General features: G+C 39.0%; 1 protein-coding gene across 2 annotated transcripts in view; it reads right to left on the reverse strand.

Moving 5' to 3' along the window:
- The window catches only part of WDR44 (WD repeat domain 44), a 76,664-nt gene that overhangs the window by 12,829 nt on the left and 43,280 nt on the right, over nucleotides 1-20,555 (reverse strand). For both annotated transcript variants that reach the window (XM_078065092.1, XM_078065091.1), the window contains exons 7-12: nucleotides 18,604-18,740; nucleotides 17,697-17,780; nucleotides 17,296-17,402; nucleotides 16,384-16,535; nucleotides 12,170-12,308; nucleotides 10,844-10,908 (exon numbers count right to left, since the gene is read on the reverse strand). In XM_078065092.1, the coding sequence (XP_077921218.1) occupies nucleotides 10,844-10,908; nucleotides 12,170-12,308; nucleotides 16,384-16,535; nucleotides 17,296-17,402; nucleotides 17,697-17,780; nucleotides 18,604-18,740 (684 nt within the window). The remainder of the gene's footprint in view (nucleotides 1-10,843; nucleotides 10,909-12,169; nucleotides 12,309-16,383; nucleotides 16,536-17,295; nucleotides 17,403-17,696; nucleotides 17,781-18,603; nucleotides 18,741-20,555) is intronic.

A 20,555-nucleotide genomic window follows, 5' to 3' on the forward strand; every position in this document is an offset into this window, starting at 1 on the left:
ATGAAGTCCTCAGCATCATTCCTCTAGCAGTGATTCCAGATCTTATTTTTCTCCTCAAACATCCATGTTCTTGTCCTTGTACTCTATATTTTGTTTCAAAATACTTAAATACATCTTTTTGATTATAAATACATGGCCAGTGTAGATAATTCAGAAAGCACAGGAAGTAGAAAAACTAAAATTAAAACAATAATCTGCTAACATTATGACTGCCTTCATCTTTCACTTTTTTTTTTTAAAGATTTTATTTATTTGACAGAGAGAGACACAGTGAGAGAGGGAACACAAGCAGGGAGAGTGGGAGAGGGAGAAGCAGACTCCCTGCTGAGCAGGGAGCCCGATGCGGGGCTTGATCCCAGGACTCTGGGATCATGACCTGAGCCGAAGGCAGACGCTTAACGACTAAGCCATCCAGGCGCCCCTTATCTTTCATTTTTTAAAAAATATTAATTTAAATCACACACGATTCAGTATCTTCCTTTCTATTATACTATGAGCATTTTCAGTAATTCACTCTCTGAAAACATTTACTAGCTGCATATCAATATGCCATAATTTAATCATTCTCCAATTGATTGGTCATTTAGACACTTCCCATTTTTTGCTAGCATAAACAGCAATTCAATGAACATCCTGGAACATGAATCTTTATGTCTATTTTATTATTTATTTATCCTAATATAAAGGGTATTATGGTCAAAAGGTTTTAAACTTGGAGTCTTTGACAGTATCTTCTGTTATTTGTTTTAATAAAAGCAGGTATGTTTACTAAAGAAAATTTTAGGGGTGCCTTAATTGGTTAATCACCTGCCTTTGGCTCAGGTCATGATCCTGGGGTCCTGAATCGAGACCCACATCAGGCTCCCTGCTCAGCGGAGAGCCTGCTTCTCCCTCTCTCTCTGCCTGCCGCTCCCCCTGCTTGTGCTCACCCTCTCTCAATCTCTCTCTGTCAAATAAATAAGTAAAAATCTTAAAAGAAAAATAAAGAAAATTTTAGAAGTACAGAGAAGTATAAGAGTAAAAAAAAAAAAAAAGACCTAAAATCCCACCACCTAGAGATGACTACTAGTAATAATTTAAGTATATTTCTTTTCTTTCCCAAAGATTTTATTTTTTTAGTAATCTCTACACCCATCGTGGGGCTTGAACTCAGAACCCCAAGATCAAGAGTCACATGTTCTACTGACTGAGCCAGCCAGGCGCCCCAAATTTAGTGTATTTCTTTGAAATTTTAATCTATAAATATTTAGATATTTTTAGTCAAAACTGGGATAATATTGTATTCAATTTTTCCATTCTGATTTTTTCACTTCACATTTTATTTTGAATATTTTTAATGTCATTAAATAGTCTTTGAAAACAACTTAAGGACTGCATAGTATTCTACCTCAAGAATTATACCATAGTTTTTATTTTCCAACTATTAAAAATTTTAGTTGTTTAAATTTTAGCTATCGTTAGAATACTAAGATGAAAATCTTTTTATTTACTTCCTCAAGCCTATCTGATTATTTCCTTTTTTCTTCTAAAAGATTTTATTTATTTGAGAGAGAGCGCGTGCGTGCAGGCGCGAGCACGCAGGTGCTCGTGAGCACGAGTGTGGGGAAGGGCAGAGGCAGAGGGAGCAGCAGACTCCCGGCTGAGCAAGGAGCCTGACCTGGTGCTGGATCCCAAGGACCCTGGGATCACCACCTGAGCTAAAGGCAGCCACTTAACCAACTGAGGCACCCAGGCACCAGTCCTTTTTTCTTTTTAAAGTAAGCTCTACACCTAAGGTGGGGCTTCAACTCAGGATCCTGAGATCAAGTGTCCCTTGCTCTACTGACTGAGCCAGCCAGGTACCCCTATCTGATTACTTCTTTATGATAGATTTTTAAAGGTAGAATTATTAAAGGTAGAATCACCAAAATGTTATGCATTTTATCTATATGTATACATCTCTATAAACAGATACCTACATCTAGAGAGATCTAGTTCTATATAAAAATATATATTTATGTCTCTATATAAACATATATACAACTTTATTATGACCATTTCAAATATACACAGAAGTAGAATAATGTAATAAATGGTAGAACAAACCCAATACATCCATCACCTGCTTTAATGGTTATGAGTATTTTACTCATCTTGTTTTAGCAATCCTCCCACTTTTACGTATGTGCTTATTTTTGCTGGAGCACTTAAAGTAAGATCTAAACACCATTGATTTTACCAGTAAATACTCTTTATGTATTTCTAACTAATAAGCCCTCTTTTAAATATAACTACTATGCTATTAGCACACCTAAAAAAGTCATTTTACTTATTTATTTTTTTAAGATTTTATTTATTTATTTGACAGAGAGAGGCACAGCGAGAGAGGGAACACAAGCAGGGGGAGTGGGAGAGGGAGAAGCAGGCTCCTGCTGAGCAGGGAGCCTGACGTGGGACTCGATCCCAGGACCCTGGGATCATGACCTGAGCTGAAGGCAGACGCTTAACGACTGAGCCACCCAGGCACCCCTAAAAAAAGTCATTTTAAAGTTGGACTGCTATGAAAACTTGTAAGCCTTTTGATATTTATTAGCACTGACTATATACCAGATACTGTGTTAGTTGAGATAACAAAATAAATAAGACATTTCTTAGTTTCTAATTATCTAGTCTCAGTATTTAAAAGCCAGAATGAACCTTTTAAAATATGTCAGATTATGTCATTCTCTGTTCAAAGACCCTCCACTGGCTTCCATCTCTCTCAGAGTAAAAGCTGAAGTCCTTGTAATGGCTTACACATTGTTTGCCCCATCCACACCTCTGTGACTTCATTCTTTTTTTTTAGAGAAAGATGGGGGGCAGAGGGAGAGTGAGAGAGATAATCTTAAGTAAACTCTGCACTGAGCGCGGAGCCTGACACGGGGCTTGATCTCACGACCCTGATATCATGACCTGAACCAAAATCAAGAGTGGGAGGCTTAACCAACTGAGCCACCCACGTGCCCCTGTGACTTCACTTTCTACTTTCTCCTTTGCTCACCAGCACTCGCTACTAAGGCCTCAATGCTCTCTCTCTCTCTTTTTTTTGGCTTTTTAAGTTTTTATTTTAATTCTAGTTAGTTAACATACAGTGTTATATTAGTTTCAGGTGCACAATATAAGGATTCAACAATTCCATATATCACCCAGTAATCATCACAAGTGCACTCCTTAATCCCCATCACCTACTTCACCCATTCCCCCCCATAATGCCATTTCTTGAACACACCAGAACTCACTTGCCATTCCCTCTACCTGGAATGCATGTCTCCCTTCAGACAGCCATATGATCACTCCTTCACTTCTTTCAGATTTTGCTCAAATGACAACCTCTGGGTAAAGCTTTGCTTATCCACCTTTACTCCCTGTTACCCCACTTTATCTGCTTTATTTTTATCCATGTAACTTATCACCTTCTAATATATTACAAAACTTACTTTGCTTCTCTCCCACTACAAAAACTTAAGCTTCATAACAACAGATATTTTTGTCGCTTTTGTTCACTACTATGTATCCTCAATTTCCTAGAACAGCGATTAATACATAGTAGGCACTCAGTTAATATTTGTGGACTAAACGAAGACACCGTGCTAGACCTTACAATGCCAACTAGTGGAGCATAATGATTAACAGCGTAAGTTTTTCCAAAGACAGATCAGAGTTGGGTTCTAATTCTGACGCTGTATTTACCAACTGTGTGAAACTGGTGAGTTGCTTGACATTCCTAAGCCTTCTTCATCTGTAAAATAGGGCTCTTAACAGTACCACCTCACAACAGTATCAGGGCTATTGTGAGGTAAAATGAGATAAGATATAAGTTGTACTTCAGCAAAGTACATGACGCAGAGTAAGGGCTCATAAAATGTTAGCTGTTGTTACATAAATTGATGTAGTATACTAAGTGCCTTTAGCAGAAATATGAGCAAAATACCATGGGGGCAGTGAGGGAGCATACGAATAATTACGCACTGGGTGAAGCAAGAAATGCTTCAGTGAGGAGACTTGAGTCTTAAACCAATTGGCCAGGCAAAGGGGAATAGTATATGTAAATACATGCAATCAACAAAGGGTCTGACATTTTTATTGGGGTAACAATAAACAACTGAGTGGCTCAGAATATAAGGTTTGTGAGAGGGAAGGGTGAAAAATAACAATGAGATCTCTGCAAGACTGAGCCATGCTAAGGAATTTGGACTAAATCTATAGGAAGGGCGCCTGGGTGGCAGTCAGTTAAGCATCTGCCTTCAGTTCAGGTCATGATCCCAGGGTCCTGGGATGAAGTCCCACATCGGGCTCCCTGCTCTGATGGGACCCTGCTTTTCCCTCTACCTCTGCTGCTCCCCCTGCTTGTGCTCTCTCTCTCTAATAAATAAAATCTTTAAAAAAAAAATAAATCTATAGGAAAAAGAGAGAAACAAAAACAGTGCTTAAACAGGAAAGGAACATGATTAGATGTGTTTTATAGGAAAGTAGTTCTGTTAGCAATGAAGATGAAAGATTGGAATCTGGGAGAATAGCTATCATGGTCCAAGTAAGATACAAAGGCCCAGATTACAGCAGTGGAAATGAAAGGAATGGCCAGATTCCAAAGACATTTCTAAGATCAAGTGGGCGGGATTTCGTAAGCAAATGCTGAAGGGAGAGGAGTAAAAAGTGATCAGTTTCTAACTCCGTATATGGTATGGGTGTTAACTGACATCAAGTACACTATCAAAGGAGGGGTTATCTAGGGAAAATGATACTTAATTCTGCTTTGGACATATATTATCATCATGGATGCCTGTTTTTCCCCATGCAGAGCTCCTTGCCATGAACTGTCCATTGCATCTTTATATTTTCAGTGCCTAACACATGGTAGAAATGTTCATCATTGTTGACTGACCCAAATCTAAATCAATGCATATTTTTTTTTTTTTTAAAGATTTTATTTATTTATTTGACAGAGAGAGACACAGCGAGAGAGGGAACACAAGCAGGGGGAGTGGGAGAGGGAGAAGCAGGCTTCCCGCCGAGCAGGGAGCCCGATGCGGAACTCGATCCCAGGACCCTGGAATCATGACCTGAGCCGAAGGCAGACGCTTAACAACTGAGCCACCCAGGCGCCCCTCAATGCATATTTTTTAAAGATCTATTTTAGAGACAGAGACAGAGAGTGCACACATGCATGAGGGGAGTAGCAGAGGTAGAGAATCTTCAAGCAGACTCCCCTCTAAGCACAGAGCCTGATCTCACCACCCATGAGATCATGACCTGAACTAAAACCAAGAATCGGACATTTAACCGACTGAGCCACCCAGGCGCCCCTGGAAGCATATTTTTTATTTATTTTTTAAAGATTTATTTATTTGAGAGAGAGAGAGAGAGAGAACACGTGTGTGCATGCGTGCGGGGTGGAGGGAAGGGCAGAGGGACAGGGAGAGAATCTCAAGCAGACTCCCCACTGAGCACAGAACCTGATGCAGGGCTCGGTCTCATGACCCTGAGATCATGATGAGCTGAAGCCAACAGTTGGACGCTTAACCAACTGAGCCACCCAGGTGCCCCTCAATGCGTTTTTAATAAAATGCTGTAGTACATGTACAATTTCACAAAAATTACCTCTCACCCCTTATAGTTAACTCCTTTCATCCAAGTTTTAGATTCTAATAATCTTGAAGGAGATCAGACTGTGTCACCCCAAAATATTCCCTTTACATAAAGATTATTTCGAGCTGAAGGCAACTGAGAAGAAACAGAACCAAGAAAAAGTCTCTGCCCTCCCTGCTTCTTCCTAAAAGCAGAAAATGAAATTCTCTTTGTGATAGTATCTCCCTTTCAGCTCTTCCTTGCCAGGAGGGGAAAATAAATCTTACCTCTGGAGATAGTACTAAGTAATCCTTATTCTCCATTAGTTTCCCCCAATGTTTTTACCTGGTCACAATTTACTGCCCCTAAAGCCCAACCCCACTCCTTTTTTCCTTGTCACTTCTCCACAAACTTACCACTCTTTGTTAAAATCATATATAAGGGGGCGCCTGGGTGGCTCAGTCGTTAAGTGTCTGCCTTCGGCTCAGGTCATGATCCCAGGGTCCTGGGATCGAGCCCCGCATCGGGCTCCCTGCTCTGCAGGAAGCCTGCTTCTCCCTCTCCCACTCCCCCTGCTTGTGTTCCCTCTCTCGCTGTGTCTCTCTCTGTCAAATAAATAAATAAAATCTTTAAAAAAAAAATCATATATAAGCCCCTGAGTCTAATGGCTTCTTTAGGTATTCAGTATTTTTCTATGAAGGCCTCATACACACACACACACACACACACACACACACATACGGAAAATACTTGGCATGACCAATGAATAAGTTAGGGATCTTGGGTGTGTCACTCTATATGTCCAACTGTACTATAGGTACTTTTAGGTACTCTATTTTACATGAATGCTAACAAGACTGAGGATGTAGTTCAAAAGAGATAAATATATCACTATCATAAGAAAAGAAAAAAAGAACACACACATCAGGAAAATAAATAAACTACACTGTATACACTGCCCCTCACTATAGCTAGCACTAGGTTCAAAGGTAATACCAGATACCATAATCCAAAGGCATATGAAACAGAGGCCGCTTCTAACCATCCCCAATCAAAATGACAAAAGCAAAAGAAATACCAATCTATTCTCGAAAACAACAGATATGATACTCAACTACTACAGGAAAAAAGCTCAGTACTCCAGGGGTCACTACTTTTTGTATCAAAGAACTGCTATGCTCCTCATTTAAAAGGCCTGTATTTGGGGCACCTGGGTGATGCAGTTGGTTGAGCGTCCAACTCTTGGTTTTGGCTCACATCGTGGTCTCAGGGTTGTGAGATCGAGACCCGCGTCGGGCTCCAGGCTCAGCATTCAGTCTGCTTGAGTTTCTTTCTCCCTCTCCCTCTGCCCCTCTCCACCCCACATACTCGCACGCTCGCTCTCTCAAATAAATAAATCCTTTTTTTTTAAGATTTTATTTATTTATTTGACAGAGAGAGACACAGTAAGAGAGGGAACACAAGCAGGGGGAGTAGGAGAAGCAGACTCCCTGCTGAGCAGGAAGCCTAATGAGTGCTTCATCCCAGGACCCTGGGATCATGACCCGAGCCAAAGGCAGACGCTAAATGACTGAGCCACCCAGGTGCCCCCCAAATAAATAAATAAATCTTAATAAATACATAAATAAAAGGCCTGTATTCAAACAAGATTGGGAGTTACTTAGGTTTTTTTGGGGATGAGGTGGGGTGGATAGACATAGTTAAGAATCTGTCAGTAGAGGGGCGCCTGCGTGGCTTAGTCAGTTGAACTTCCAACTCTTGATTTCACCTCAGGTCATGATCTCAGGGTCCTGGGATTGAGGCCCGCATCAGGCTCTGAGCTCAGCTTGGAGTTGGCTTAGTATTCTCTCTCTCCCTGTACCTCCGCTCCTCCCCACCACTCGCGCTCTCTAAAATAAATAAAATCTTTAAAAAATATATAAAACAATCTGTTAGTAGGACTGTTGAAATAAGCATAATACAAGATGGTACAAATAGTCCCTGTTTTTAATAATAATTAATGCCTGGAAGCTTTATGGTGAATTAAACTAATAAAAGCAAACCCTTTTCCCCAAAGCAAAGTGGTTAAAATTTTTACCGCTACATTAGTCAATGAAGGCTTTATGGAGGAAGTGGGCCTTGAAGAATGGGCAAGCTTTGAACAGGAAGAAGGGAGATTACAGGCATCCAGATAAGGAGGATAGGAACAAAGGCCCAGAAGCAGGAATTCAACACTGATTCAGGCCCACCATAGTCAGGCATGGGGTTAGGTTCCAAGGACACTAAAATCTGTGAAGTACTGTTTTTTGCTTTAAATCAGCCCAGAGTCTAGCCAATGAGATAAATTGCCAAAGAAGACATGGTAAGTAGTATCAGTGTCAAAATACCTGTAACGTTCTGTCGGAACATAAATGAGGAACAATTCTGCCTGCCTGATTCAGGGAAAATATTAAGAGAAAATAAGATATTTGAACTGAATCTTTTTTTCTTTTTGAACTGAATCTTGAAAGATGAATAGGGCTCTGCCCAGTGAGAAAAGGGGACAGGGAGGGCCATGTGGGCAAAGCAAACAGCACAAAGGCATGGAAGTGAAAGAATGGTTAGGGTACAGACCTATGTCCAGCATGGTGAGTGGGATGCATAGGCACCAGGGAATTAGAACTGAGTTAAAAAGGTAAGATGTGGGGACTCCTGGGTGGCTCAGTCAGGTTAAGCATCTGACTTCGGCTCAAGTCATGATCTCAGGGTCCTGGTATCTAACCCCACCTCAGGCTCCCTGCTCAGCGGGGAGTCTGCTTCTCCCTCTGCCCCTCCCCCCCAATCGTGCTCTCTCTGTCTCTCTTTCTCACTCTCAAATAGGTAATATCTTTTTAAAAAAATTTGCATTTACTATCATAAAATTTTTTATTTTTTTTTTTTAAAGATTTTATTTATTTGACAGAGAGAGCACAAGCAGAGGGAGAGAGAGGGAGAAGCAGGTTCCCTGCTGAGCAAGGAGCCCGATGTGGGACTCGATCCCAGGACCCTGGGATCATGACCTGGGCCGAAGGCAGCCGCTTAACTGACTGAGCCACCCAGGCGTCCCAAAATTTTTTTTTTAAAAAAGGGTAAGATGAGGCAATATCAGAAAGGGCCTTATTCTATAGGTGACAAGGAGCAGGCAAAAGACTTTAAACCACAAAATGGCATCAGATCTGGATTTTGGAAAAAAGCTGGTGGCAGCATAGAAAATAAATTGGGTAGAGACTGGAGACAGAAAAAGCAATTAGGAAGCTACAGCAAACATCTCAATGAATGTTGAGGGCCTAGATAATGTGAGTGACAATGGAGAATGATGGGACAGATTCCAAGGGCATTTGTAGGTGGAGGCAAGTGGACAGAAATTTATAACTCATTTGATATGTATGTAAGGAAAAAAAGTAATGGAGTATTTTCTGACAAAGTTAAAAAAGTAACTTATGGATGGTGATGCCACTAAAGGCTCAAAGAGAGAAGCAGGGTTGTGGGTAGGTAATAAAAATATTGCCATGAGTGAACATTAACATCTAACCAGTTACTCAAGCCAGACAGCTGTGGATTGTAGTAGGCTATTCACCTGCCACCCCAGCTAGTCAGTCACCAAGTGCCAGAGACCCTACCTCTTCCACGTCTCTCAAATTCAGCTCATCATTATGGTTTCTAGACCCACTGCTTCATATTCAAAGTACCGTTTCTCTCCTGGGTTAATAACCTCTTAAGTGGTCTCCCCGTCTCTAGTCTGGAGCCCCCATCTAATTGATCGTTTACAGTGTTTACCAGAATGCTCTTCCTGAAACAAAAATCTGAAATTTTAATTAAGCTTCTGATTGAAACCCCTCAAAGCCCCCTCCCCCCTCCCCTGCAGCTTACAGGACAAAGTCCAAATGTCTTGGTTTAACACAAAAGGCCATTTAAAATCCAAATCCTGCCTACCTCTCCTCCAACTCTCACACATGCCTGCTTTGCTCCAGCCACATGGAACTTCTGGCAGCACCATTAACATGCCATGCCGTTTCAGCTTCCAGGCCTTTGCACTGGCTGTTCATTCTGATGAGCTCCTTCCTTCCTTGTCTCACACAGTTAACTCCTGGCTCACACACAAAGCCTCCAGGAACATTTTCTTCACGCTCTGATTTGTTGGGATAACTCCTATACTTGTGTAGTACCTACTGTAGAATATTACCATCCAGTACTAGAATTGTGGATATATCTATTCCACCAGTCAGCATAGTCCCTGAGGGCAAAGACTATGTCTCATCTGACTTTGCAGAAGCTAGCAGTATCTGGCACATGTGACAGGCACTCAAAAAACATTTGTTGAGGGAGTTCAGTTTTAGACTATTAGCCGATGTGCTTGAATACACTGATGGAGAGATTCTATATATACTGTTATGTGAAAAGGGTAGCATGCCCAATAAGATCTTATTCTTGTTTAAAAACCATTAAGCTATTCTCAAAGGAAACAAGAATTATGAAGGTAAAGCCAATTCAGGACCGGAGGCAACGAATGAGTACGTCAAATAAGGATGGTCAAGGACACAACTCTGAAAAACAGCACCATTTAAGTGGGAGAAAGAGGAAGAGACAGCAAAGGTGTAGGAAGAGAACAGGAAAAAGAGAACCATAGAAAGCTGAGAGGAATACGTTTAGAGTAGGGAAACATTAGTGTCAAATACTATAGAGACAATGAAATTTCAGGAAAATACTGTTGAGCAGGTGGACATTTTAGGTTCTTTGTTTACATCACCACTGTCTAGATCAATACACAAAAAGCACATGAGACAGCTTAGAATTATATTCTCCAGTTTGCTTTTTAGGTGTAAAATTATTTAACCTTCCAGCTATCAGACCAAAGGAAAACCATTCAGATATTTTAAACTACCTGAAACTGTGATAAAGCATTTATTAAACCAAGAAGACGGAAAAATTAAAATATTTCTGTATCTTTTCTTTCTTTCTTCACTCCTTATTCAGTATCCAGTATTTTTTTAAATTGTAACATGGATTTGAGGGGAAGGGATTTTGTTTTATTTAAGTTTACATTAGTAGTTTGGTAGCTGGAGTAGTATCATGCACTGTACGAGAGCTTTTAAATATCACAGTTTTTCATCTACCAATTCTAATAGAAGAACCTCTTGTTTGTAATGTATCTTAATTAACTGCTTTCATGTAACTGTAATTTCTGATAGACAATAAGGTATTTCATGGTAAATAAATCAAATTATAGTACTTAACAAGAGTAACTATAAAATACTGAACATACCCCTGTATCTGTATCAGACTTTGATGAATTCAGACTTTCCTGAGAAGGTGACGGGGACACACGTCCTAAAAACAAAATAATAATTATAAAAAAAAGCATGTATGTACACACACACAAAACATCAATCAGAAATAATGACACAGGAACACCTAATTAATAGTCATACAATGTAACATTCTGAAAAAAAACACATTTTCTAAATAAGTAAGGCATTAACTCTTTGGGCACCAAAATAACGGTTTTTATCATTTTTATCGTAAAATCTTTATGATAAAAATGATAAAAAATAACCATATTGTCAATTTAATAAAATATTGTTAAAATCTTCATTATTCATAGTGAATACAAACAAGATGAACAATAAAGGGTCTGGGGTGGTAGAAGTCTCAAGGGCCACTGAAAATAGTCTTTCTGCTCTAGGCAGGGCAATAAAAAAAAATGTACTGTAAACATAGTTTAAGTTTTTGCCAACCCATTATCATCTTCAGTTATGTATTATAACATAATGCAAGCAATACCCACAGGGCCACTAAAGTATACAGGGCCTCATTTGCCAGTTTAGTGGATCTCCCCAGATTTCTATGTTCCTCAAATTGGTAATTCAAATATACTCTATACTCCAGCCCATGGCCACCTATTCTTTCTCCCATCCCTTAACTTCTTGGTTTCAGCCTTAGTTGGCTAGGGTGAGGATGGGAGTGGAAGGGAAGGGTTTGTGGAGAAAATTTATTACAGTTAAATAATTATAAGAGAAGAATCCCGTAAATATAAAGCTCTTATTTTTATCAATTCCACATGCTTTTCTGGTAAGTTACCAATATACAGAAATATTTTACATAGTTGTAATCATGGTGTACATACATCACATTCTGAGTTTCTCTTTGCCATTTAACCTTTTTTCATATACCTCTGATGCACTGACAAATCACATTTCCTTTTCATGGCTGGGTCTCCTTTTTTCTTTACTTACTGGATGGATATTATTCTCCTCATTCTTTTTCTAAATTAATCAGGTTATTTCATTTAAACCCAAGAAAGACCTAAAGGTTGTCAGGGGAAACCAAGTGACTTTGTTCTCAACAGCTGATGAATTAAACTCTACACTATACTTCAAAAGGGATAAAGTCAAAAGCTCTATGGTAGCGTTTTCCATGGGATATAGATGCTTTTTTGGTGTTGACTTCTGTCCTACTTTTAGGTTTGTGGCCATTATTAAAAATAGTGGTTGCTGCAAATGGTTGCCAGAGAAGAGGGCATCATTATACCTAAAATGTAAAAATGCCAGATGTCTCTAGAGTTTTAAAGCCCACAAGTAAATCAAAATACCTTCGGTATTGTATTTCATTCGCATATTGTTGAAATAGTCAAAAGCATTTTTTAAAGCCCATATTCTCACTACATTGTCTTGTCCAGCTGAGGCAAGTAATCGGCCACAGTGAGAAAATTTCATGGTCCAAACAGCTCCCTATGAAAACAAAGGAAGGTTCAGAGTTACTACTTTAAAAGTTGAAACATTCTTTTTTAAGATTTTTTTTTTTTAAAGATTTTTTATTTATTTTTTTGACAGGGAGAGAGACAGCGAGAGAGGGAATACAAGCAGGGGGAGTGGGAGAGGGAGAAGCAGGCTCTCCGCTGAGCAGAGAGTCTGATGCAGGGCTCGATCTCAGAACCCTGGGATCATGACCTGAGCCGAAGGCAGACGCTTAACGACTGAGCCACCCAGGCGCCCCTTAAGATTTTATTTTTAAGTAATCTCCACACCCAACGTAGGCCTCGAACTTACAAGCCCAAGATCAAGAGTCGCACGCTCTACCAACTGAGCCAGCCAGGCACCCCTAAGAGTTGAAACATTATTTTAAAGCCAAAGTAAAGAATTATTCCAAATTATACATACTAAGATAATGCTCATATTACTAACACCACTGAAGGCCAACAGTTCAATGATGTCACAACAGCACAAAGAGGAATTTTTAGGATAAAGGTAGGATAAGATAGCAGCAGTTTACCTTAATCTAAACTAACAAGTTCAAAGCCCCAAGCCTTGTCTACAAATTAATGGAAATGGAGTTCCAAGGTGGCCAGAAATCATTGTAAAAAAAAATCCTAGTTGGGGATTTCAGTCTCCTAGCTAAACACAAGAGGGAGTGACATTGGAGGAGGCAGAGCCCTCAGGATACTACTAACACCCTTGATCAAGGCTGAGGGAAACACAGGCCCATGTTAGCAGTGACCCTCATGGCACTGGGCATTTACAAGTGTTGGAATGGTGTGGTCTCATCCTGTTTTTCCCCCCCGATACAAGATTTCACAGTGTATGGTTGGAATTCCCAGATACTGCTAATAATAGGGAAGTGTGTGAGTATGTGTTGGGAGGTGGGGGTGGCATGATTTAACAACATGAACCCTTAAATTGGAAAAGCCAAATGCTACTACAACAAATACTGTCATAACTACTATTACAACACATATCTATGCAGATCAAAAAGATTATCTAACTTATGCGGTGCCTGCTTAGTTGGGAGACCATGCAACTCTTGGTCTCTAGGTCGTGAGTTTGAGCCCTATGTTGGGTGTAGAGATTACTTAAAAATAAACTTCAAAAAAAAAAAGATTATCCAAGTTAGAGGCAATAGCTCATTTACTGAAATAACATTCATTTCCATAAAATTCAAGTATATTAAGAAATTTGTTATTGGGAACCTACTACAATGAGACTTTACTTAAAACTGGAAATAACGAAAGTGAATCAAAACAGTACAAGGAAGTTCATCAGTTCCTTAAGGAAGTTACTATAATCAAGTCAAATATTTTATGTGGAGATTATAAGCACCAAAGTTTAAATTCCAATCGGGCTGCCATCTGATATGTTTATGGTTGCTTCCTTCCAGTTAAGCCACATTTTGGATTTAAAATCTAAATAGATACATAGATTCCCTGATCAAAGACCCACAGCATCATCTGCCCAGTCCAGGAGTTTATTACCAGCTTCCCTGTGTTCCCAGCATTTTCAAGGGTAACTGCAATATCACTTGGGCACTTTATACCCACTTTGGTACATTTTAACTCTGGTAGAAAACTTGTACCTCTCTCTCCTAGTTTTAGCTGCCATTTTACAAAATACACCGACCTACTGTAATATTTGTGTTAATTATTTAAAATATACCCAGGGAAGGGCGCCTGGGTGGCTCAGTCGGTTAAGCATCCAACTGTTGATTTCAGCTCAGGTCATGATCTTAGGGTCATGAGATCAAGTCCCACACTGGGCTCTGCGCTCAGCATGAAATCTGCTTGTTCCTCTCACTCTGCTCCTTCCCCTTCTCGCTCACTTTCTCTCTCTCTCAAATAAATAAATAAAACCTTTTAAAAATATACCCAGGGAACATTTTAAATGTCTTCCAAAGACACACACCACCCTGTAAATTTAACTGCTTTAAAGTCTGGTACCTTTACACCGCTTTCTTAATGATACGGGCCTAGACTTTACTTATTCAATAACTTTCACTTCTTGAGGGGCACCTAGGTGGCTCAGTTAGTTATGCATCTGACTTTGGCTCAGGTCATGATCTCAGGGTCCTGGGATTAAGCCCCGCATCGGACTCCACACTCAGCACAGAGTCTGCTTCTCCCTCTCTCTCTGCCCCCTTCCCCTGCTCATGCCCTCTCTCTCTCAAATAAATAAAATCTTTAAAAACAAAAACAAAAACTTTCACTTCTTGGGGCGCCTGGGTGGCTCAGTCGTTAAGCGTCTGCCTTTGGCTCAGGTCATGATCCCAGAGTTCTGGGATCGAGCCCCGCATTGGGCTCCCTGCTCAGCGGGAAGCCTGCTTCTCCCTCTCTCACTCCCCCTGCTTGTGTTCCTTCTCTCGCTGTGTCTCTCTCTGTCAAATAAATAAATAAAATCTTTAAAGAAAAGAAAAGAAAACCTTTCACTTCTTGATATTTGCAAGCAATATATCCGATAAAGGGTTAGCATCCAAAATAAATAAAGAACTTATCAAACTCAACACCCAAAAAAACAACACAGTTAAGAAATGAGCAAAAGACATGAACAGACATTTTTCCATAGAAGATATCCAGATGGCTAACGACCCATGAAAAGATGCTCAACGTCACTCATCATCAGGGAAATATAAATCAAACCCACGATGACATACCACCTCACACCTGTCAGAAAGGCTAAAATTAACAAAACAAGAAACAACAGGTGTTGGCAAGGATGTGGAGAAAGAGGAACCCTCTTGCACTGTTGGTGGGAATGCAAACTGGAGCCACTCTGGAGAACAGTATGGAGGTTCCTTAAAGAACTAAAAATAAAACTACCCTACGATCCAGCAATTGTACTACTAAGTATTTATCCAAAGGATATAAAAATAGAGATTCGAAGGGGTACATGCACCCCGATGTTTACAGCAGCATTATCAACAATAGCCAAACTATGGAGAGAGCCCAAATGTCCATTGACTGATGAATGGCTAAAGAAGATGTGGTACACACACACACACACACACACACACACAATGGGATACTACTCAGCGTTCAGAAAGAATGCTATCTTGCCATTTGCAATGATGTGGATAGGGCTAGAATGTATTATGCTAAGCAAAATTAAGTCAATCTGAGAAAGACAAATACCATATGATTTCACTCATATGTGGAATTTATTTTTTTTAAGATTTTATTTTTATTTATTTGAGAGGGAGAGAGAGAGAACAGGTGAGAGCACAAGAGCAGGGGAGGGAGAAGCAGACTCCCCACTGAGCAAGGAGCCTGATGTGGGGCCCAATCCCAGGACTCTAGGATCATGACCTGAGCTGAAGGCAGCCACTTAAACGACTGAGCCACCCAGGTGTCCCCATGTATAGAATTTAAAAAATGAACATAAGGGAAGTAATGGGGGGGAAGGAGAGGAAAACAAACCATAAGAGCCTCTTTTTTTTTTTTTAAGGATTTATCCATTCATTTTAGAGAGAGAGAGCACATGAGCGTAGGGAGGGGCTGAGGGAGAGGGAAACAGAGAATCTCAGGCAGACTCCCCGCTGAGCACAAAGCCCTGAGAGGGACTCAATCCCAAAACCCCGAGATCATGACCTGAGCTGAAATCAAGAGTCAGACGCTCAACTGACTGAGCCACCCAGGTGCCCCAAACCATAAGAGACTCTTAACGATAGAGAACAAATTGAAGGTTGATGGAGGGAGGTGGAGGGGGGATGGGCTAGATGAGTGATGGGTTATTAAGGAGGGCACTTGCTGTGATGAGCACTGGGTGTTGTATATAAGTGATGAATCAATGAATTTTACTCCTGAAACCAATATTGCACAGCATCTTAAATTTAAATAAAAATTTTAAAAACCTTTCAGTTCTTGAAAAATAATCCAGAGATAGACTCTGCATTACCTAGGCATTAAATCATTATTAATATTAATTTACTCTTCTTGAGTCAGGTTAGCAAAATTATATACATAAGAGATTGGCTTTGTACAAGCCAAAGTACTTCTCTCAATGAAAACAATCAATCCTGAAAAATATAAAGGTTGCTTACCATATGCTCACCACTAAGATCTTGCACCACTTTGATCTGATCAAAATCATAAGGTCCTTTGAAACCATGTGCTGCTTTGAATTTGACTGGTCTTGTATATGGCATTCCTTCATCATCACTTGATGAAGGATCATCTTGATCAGTATGAAACACTGAACAGAAAAGCAATATAGAAATCATCACTAGCTAATGTAGATAAAGCTACTATCAGATTTTCATTCTACTATTTACCAGGAAAATTTATTAAATGGAAAAGCAATAACTATTACTAAATAGCACATTGGTTAAGAGCATGGGATCTGGTGCCAGATTGTCTGGGTCCAAATCCAGCTCTGTCATTTATTGTCTGTGTGTCCATAGCCAAAGCACTGGACCTTTTTGTGCCTTGATTTTCTCATCTATAAAATGGAGATAATAACAGTACTTACCTCATAGGGTTTTTACGAAGGTTAAATGAATGAATACGGGTCCAAGTGCTTAGAAGAGTGTCTGGCACAAAATAACTACTGTATTAGTGCTTATTAAATAAAATAAATGAGTACAATTACAACAAAGGCACAGGAAGTTAAGATCTGTAAAATTTAGAAAATCTTCCAAATTTTGAAACTATTTATAAAAACTAAATAAACTTACAAAATTAATTTGCAATTGATTAATGAACACTCATCTCTTCCAGGTTGCCACAGTTACAAAGTATGTACAAATTCATGTTTAAGATGAACAAATTTATTTCTCTTTCTGCTCATAAAATTAAGTGATACCTAGAATAACATGATTTATTGAACTGCTAAAATGTTTGCCACAAAGGTTTCTTACTTTCAATAAAACAGAATGCTTCTTATAAATCATAGGCTAAATTTGGATGATTACAAATCAATTAAATATTCATTTGCAATATTCTATTTCACTTACCTTCGTCTCTAACACTTTTAACTTTATTCACAGCACGTTCACCATATTCTTCTGCAAGGTGCTTTGCTCTCTTTACTGATTTTCCTAAGAACTTCTTTAGTTGAGTCCTTACCAAAAATACAAAAAAACAAAATTATTATTATTTTTTAAAGATTTTATTTATTCATTTATTTGACAGAAAGAGAGACAGTGAGAGAGGGAACACAAGCAGGAGGAGTGGGAGATGGAGAAGCAGGCTTCCCGTGGAGCAGGGAGCCCAATGTGGGGCTCGATCCCAGGAGCTGGGATCATGACCTGAGCTGAAGGCAGATGCTTAACGACTGAGCCACCCAGGCGCCCCGAATTCTCGTATTTTTTAAATAAAAGCTTGAAATAAAGAAAGGAGATGTACTGTAACTCACGTTTTCTGTTTTAACCTTCCACCATCAGTATCTGTTGTCTGAGACTGTAACTTCTCTTCATCATCTGACTGTGCCGCGTCATTACTACAAGAAGGCGAAGAAGTCATTTTAAAAGAAGCCATTTCCCCTACACCTCTCAACAATCCATGTATACTATATACTCAGGTACTCAGAATAAAACTATGTTAACATACTTTATATAAGTTTAATTTTAATGATGATCCTCAGAATGTAAGACTTGAGAGATCAAAGAATAGAATCTTTAAGCACGGTTTAATGTACAAAATGCAAGTGAAAGCAATTTAGGAACTTATGGAAAACCTACTACCAACAAGGCTTTTTGTTGGACAAAACGTGCTGCACAGAAATGACAAATTAACTACCTCTTCACTCTTCAGGTACATCATGTATTACACTTTATTGAGATTTGCTTTCACAATAATCATTTCTTCGATCTACATACATCTCACAGTAAAGTCAATCACCTCTCTAAAGCCATTTTCTGACCTACAAAGGTAATACGTATTATAAGTAGATAATAAGTATTATAAGATAATACTTATGAAATCTGTGGTCCTTAAAGCAAGGTTTCAGAAACCAGATCTTCATTCCACATGGCTTTTTACCCTCAATGTTTCACTAATGTCTCTAGTATTATATAAATCATTTTAAAAGAAAAACAAAATACTATGAGATTTCAGATATATACTATTTTCCCAAAATAACTGTATGGTCTTAAGAGAGAATAATGTTGAAGAATACATACATTAACTAACTCTATTTTAATTCCATATTTAAAAAAAGAAGACTGAATGAAACCAAATTAGGGACTATTATAGTTCATAAACAGAGAAATCTTCACCACTCTGAAATACTACAAATGATAAATAATAACAATAGGCCATACCTTACATATTCCTTAGTCCTTCTCATGATGTGTAGAGTGAGAGGATTAATACCTGTTGGCAGTTTCTCTTCCGCAAGACTCAAAGGTATTTCTTCTCCAGTATCCAGGTTCTTAATCATGACACTGGCTAAAATTTCCTGAGGTAAAAAATAACACCAAGAGGACCTATAATTTAATTAACTTTTTGAGTCTGCAAAATCCTCATTTTAAGCTAAGGACTTTCTAGACACCTTCAGTACTCTGTACAGTAATTTTTATCTTTTTTCATGACATATAATTCATACATTGCAAAATGCACTCATTTAATTCAATGATTTTGAGTAAATTCAGAGTTGTGCAACAATCACCTTTATTTAAGTTTAGAATATTTCCACTACCTCAAAAAGAAACCCCATACCCATTAAATGTCATACCTCATTCCCCTCCCCTCCCAGCCCCTGGCAACGACTATTCTACTTTTTGTCTCTATGGTTTGCCTATTACAGACATTTCATATAAATCAAATCATCCTGTATGTGGTCTTTTGTGATTGGCTTCTTTTGCTTAGCACCATGTTTTCCAGGGTCATCCACACTGCAGCATGTGTCAGAACTTCATTCCTTTTAATTGCCAAAAAACAGTCCATGTGGATTGGATATACCACATTTTATTCATCCATTCATGGGAGATGAACATTTATGTTGTTTCCACACCTGGCTATTATGAATACTCGTGTACTTTTTTTTTTTTTAAAAGATTTTATTTATTTGAGAGAGAGACAGAGAGGAGAGAAAGCACACAAGCACCAGCAGGGGGAGGGGGAAGGGCAGAGGGAGAACAGACTCCCTGCTGAGCAGGGAGCCCCACGCAGGATCCTGAGACCATGAATTGAGCCAAAGGCAGACGCTTAACTGACTGAGCCAGGCTGGCGCCCCACTTGTGTACGTTTTTTGTGTGGACATATATTTTCATTTCTATTTGGTGTATACATAGGAGTAGAATTGCTGGATCATGGTAACTCAATGTCTAATGTTTTGAGGAACTGCCATACTGTTTTCCAAAGTACAATAATTTTTTAAAATGTATCATTTAAAAGAAACGAAAACTGGGGCGCCTGGCTGGCTCAGTTGGTGGAGCATGCGGCTCATGATATTGGGGTGCAGTCTGAGCACCATGTTGGATGTAGAGATTACTTAAAAAAAAAAAATCTTTAAAAAAAAGACATGAAAACTAAGATTTTGCTTCAAAACTTTATTCAGAATAAACTGGTCAATCAATGTATACTAAATTTTAATGGTAAGTAAGCACTGAGTCTGCATACACTGTACATCACCTAACAAGTATGAAAACATATAAGATCAAGTTCTTTTTAAGCCCACCTTCTATTAAGTTTGGGCTTTGTTTTCAATACATTTGTTCTACCACATAATGGTATAAAAAGGTAATTTTAAGTTAGAGTGGCAAACTCCAACATATTAAAAAAACAAAAACTGGGGCGCCCGGGTGGCTCAGTCAGTTAAGCATCTGCCTTTGACTCAGGTCATGATCCCAGGGCCCTGGGATCCAGCCCTGAGTCGGGCTCCCTGCTCAGCGGGGAGCCTGCTTCTCTCTCTCTTCCCCACTTGTGTTCTCTGTCACTATCTCTGTCTCTCAAATAAATAAATAAATAATTAAATAAAATCTTTAAAAACAAAAAAAACAAACAAAACCAAAAAACAAACAAAAAAACCCCCAAAACTGGGATGCCTGGCTGGCTCAGTCAGTACAGCATGTAACTCTTGATTTTGAGGTTGTGAGTTCGAGCCCCACATTGGGTGTAGTGTTTACTTAAAAAAAAATTAAATAAATAAATTTTTAAAAACTAAGAAAATCATCAATTTTCATTTTTTCTTCTACATTATTTTTTTTTTGCTTAACAGCAATAAACTTAAATTTTTTTAATCATGGTAAAATATTTTTAGTTGTATAGTTCA

Source organism: Halichoerus grypus, chromosome X (genome assembly GCF_964656455.1).
Source record: "Halichoerus grypus chromosome X, mHalGry1.hap1.1, whole genome shotgun sequence".
Lineage (NCBI taxonomy): Eukaryota > Metazoa > Chordata > Mammalia > Carnivora > Phocidae > Halichoerus > Halichoerus grypus.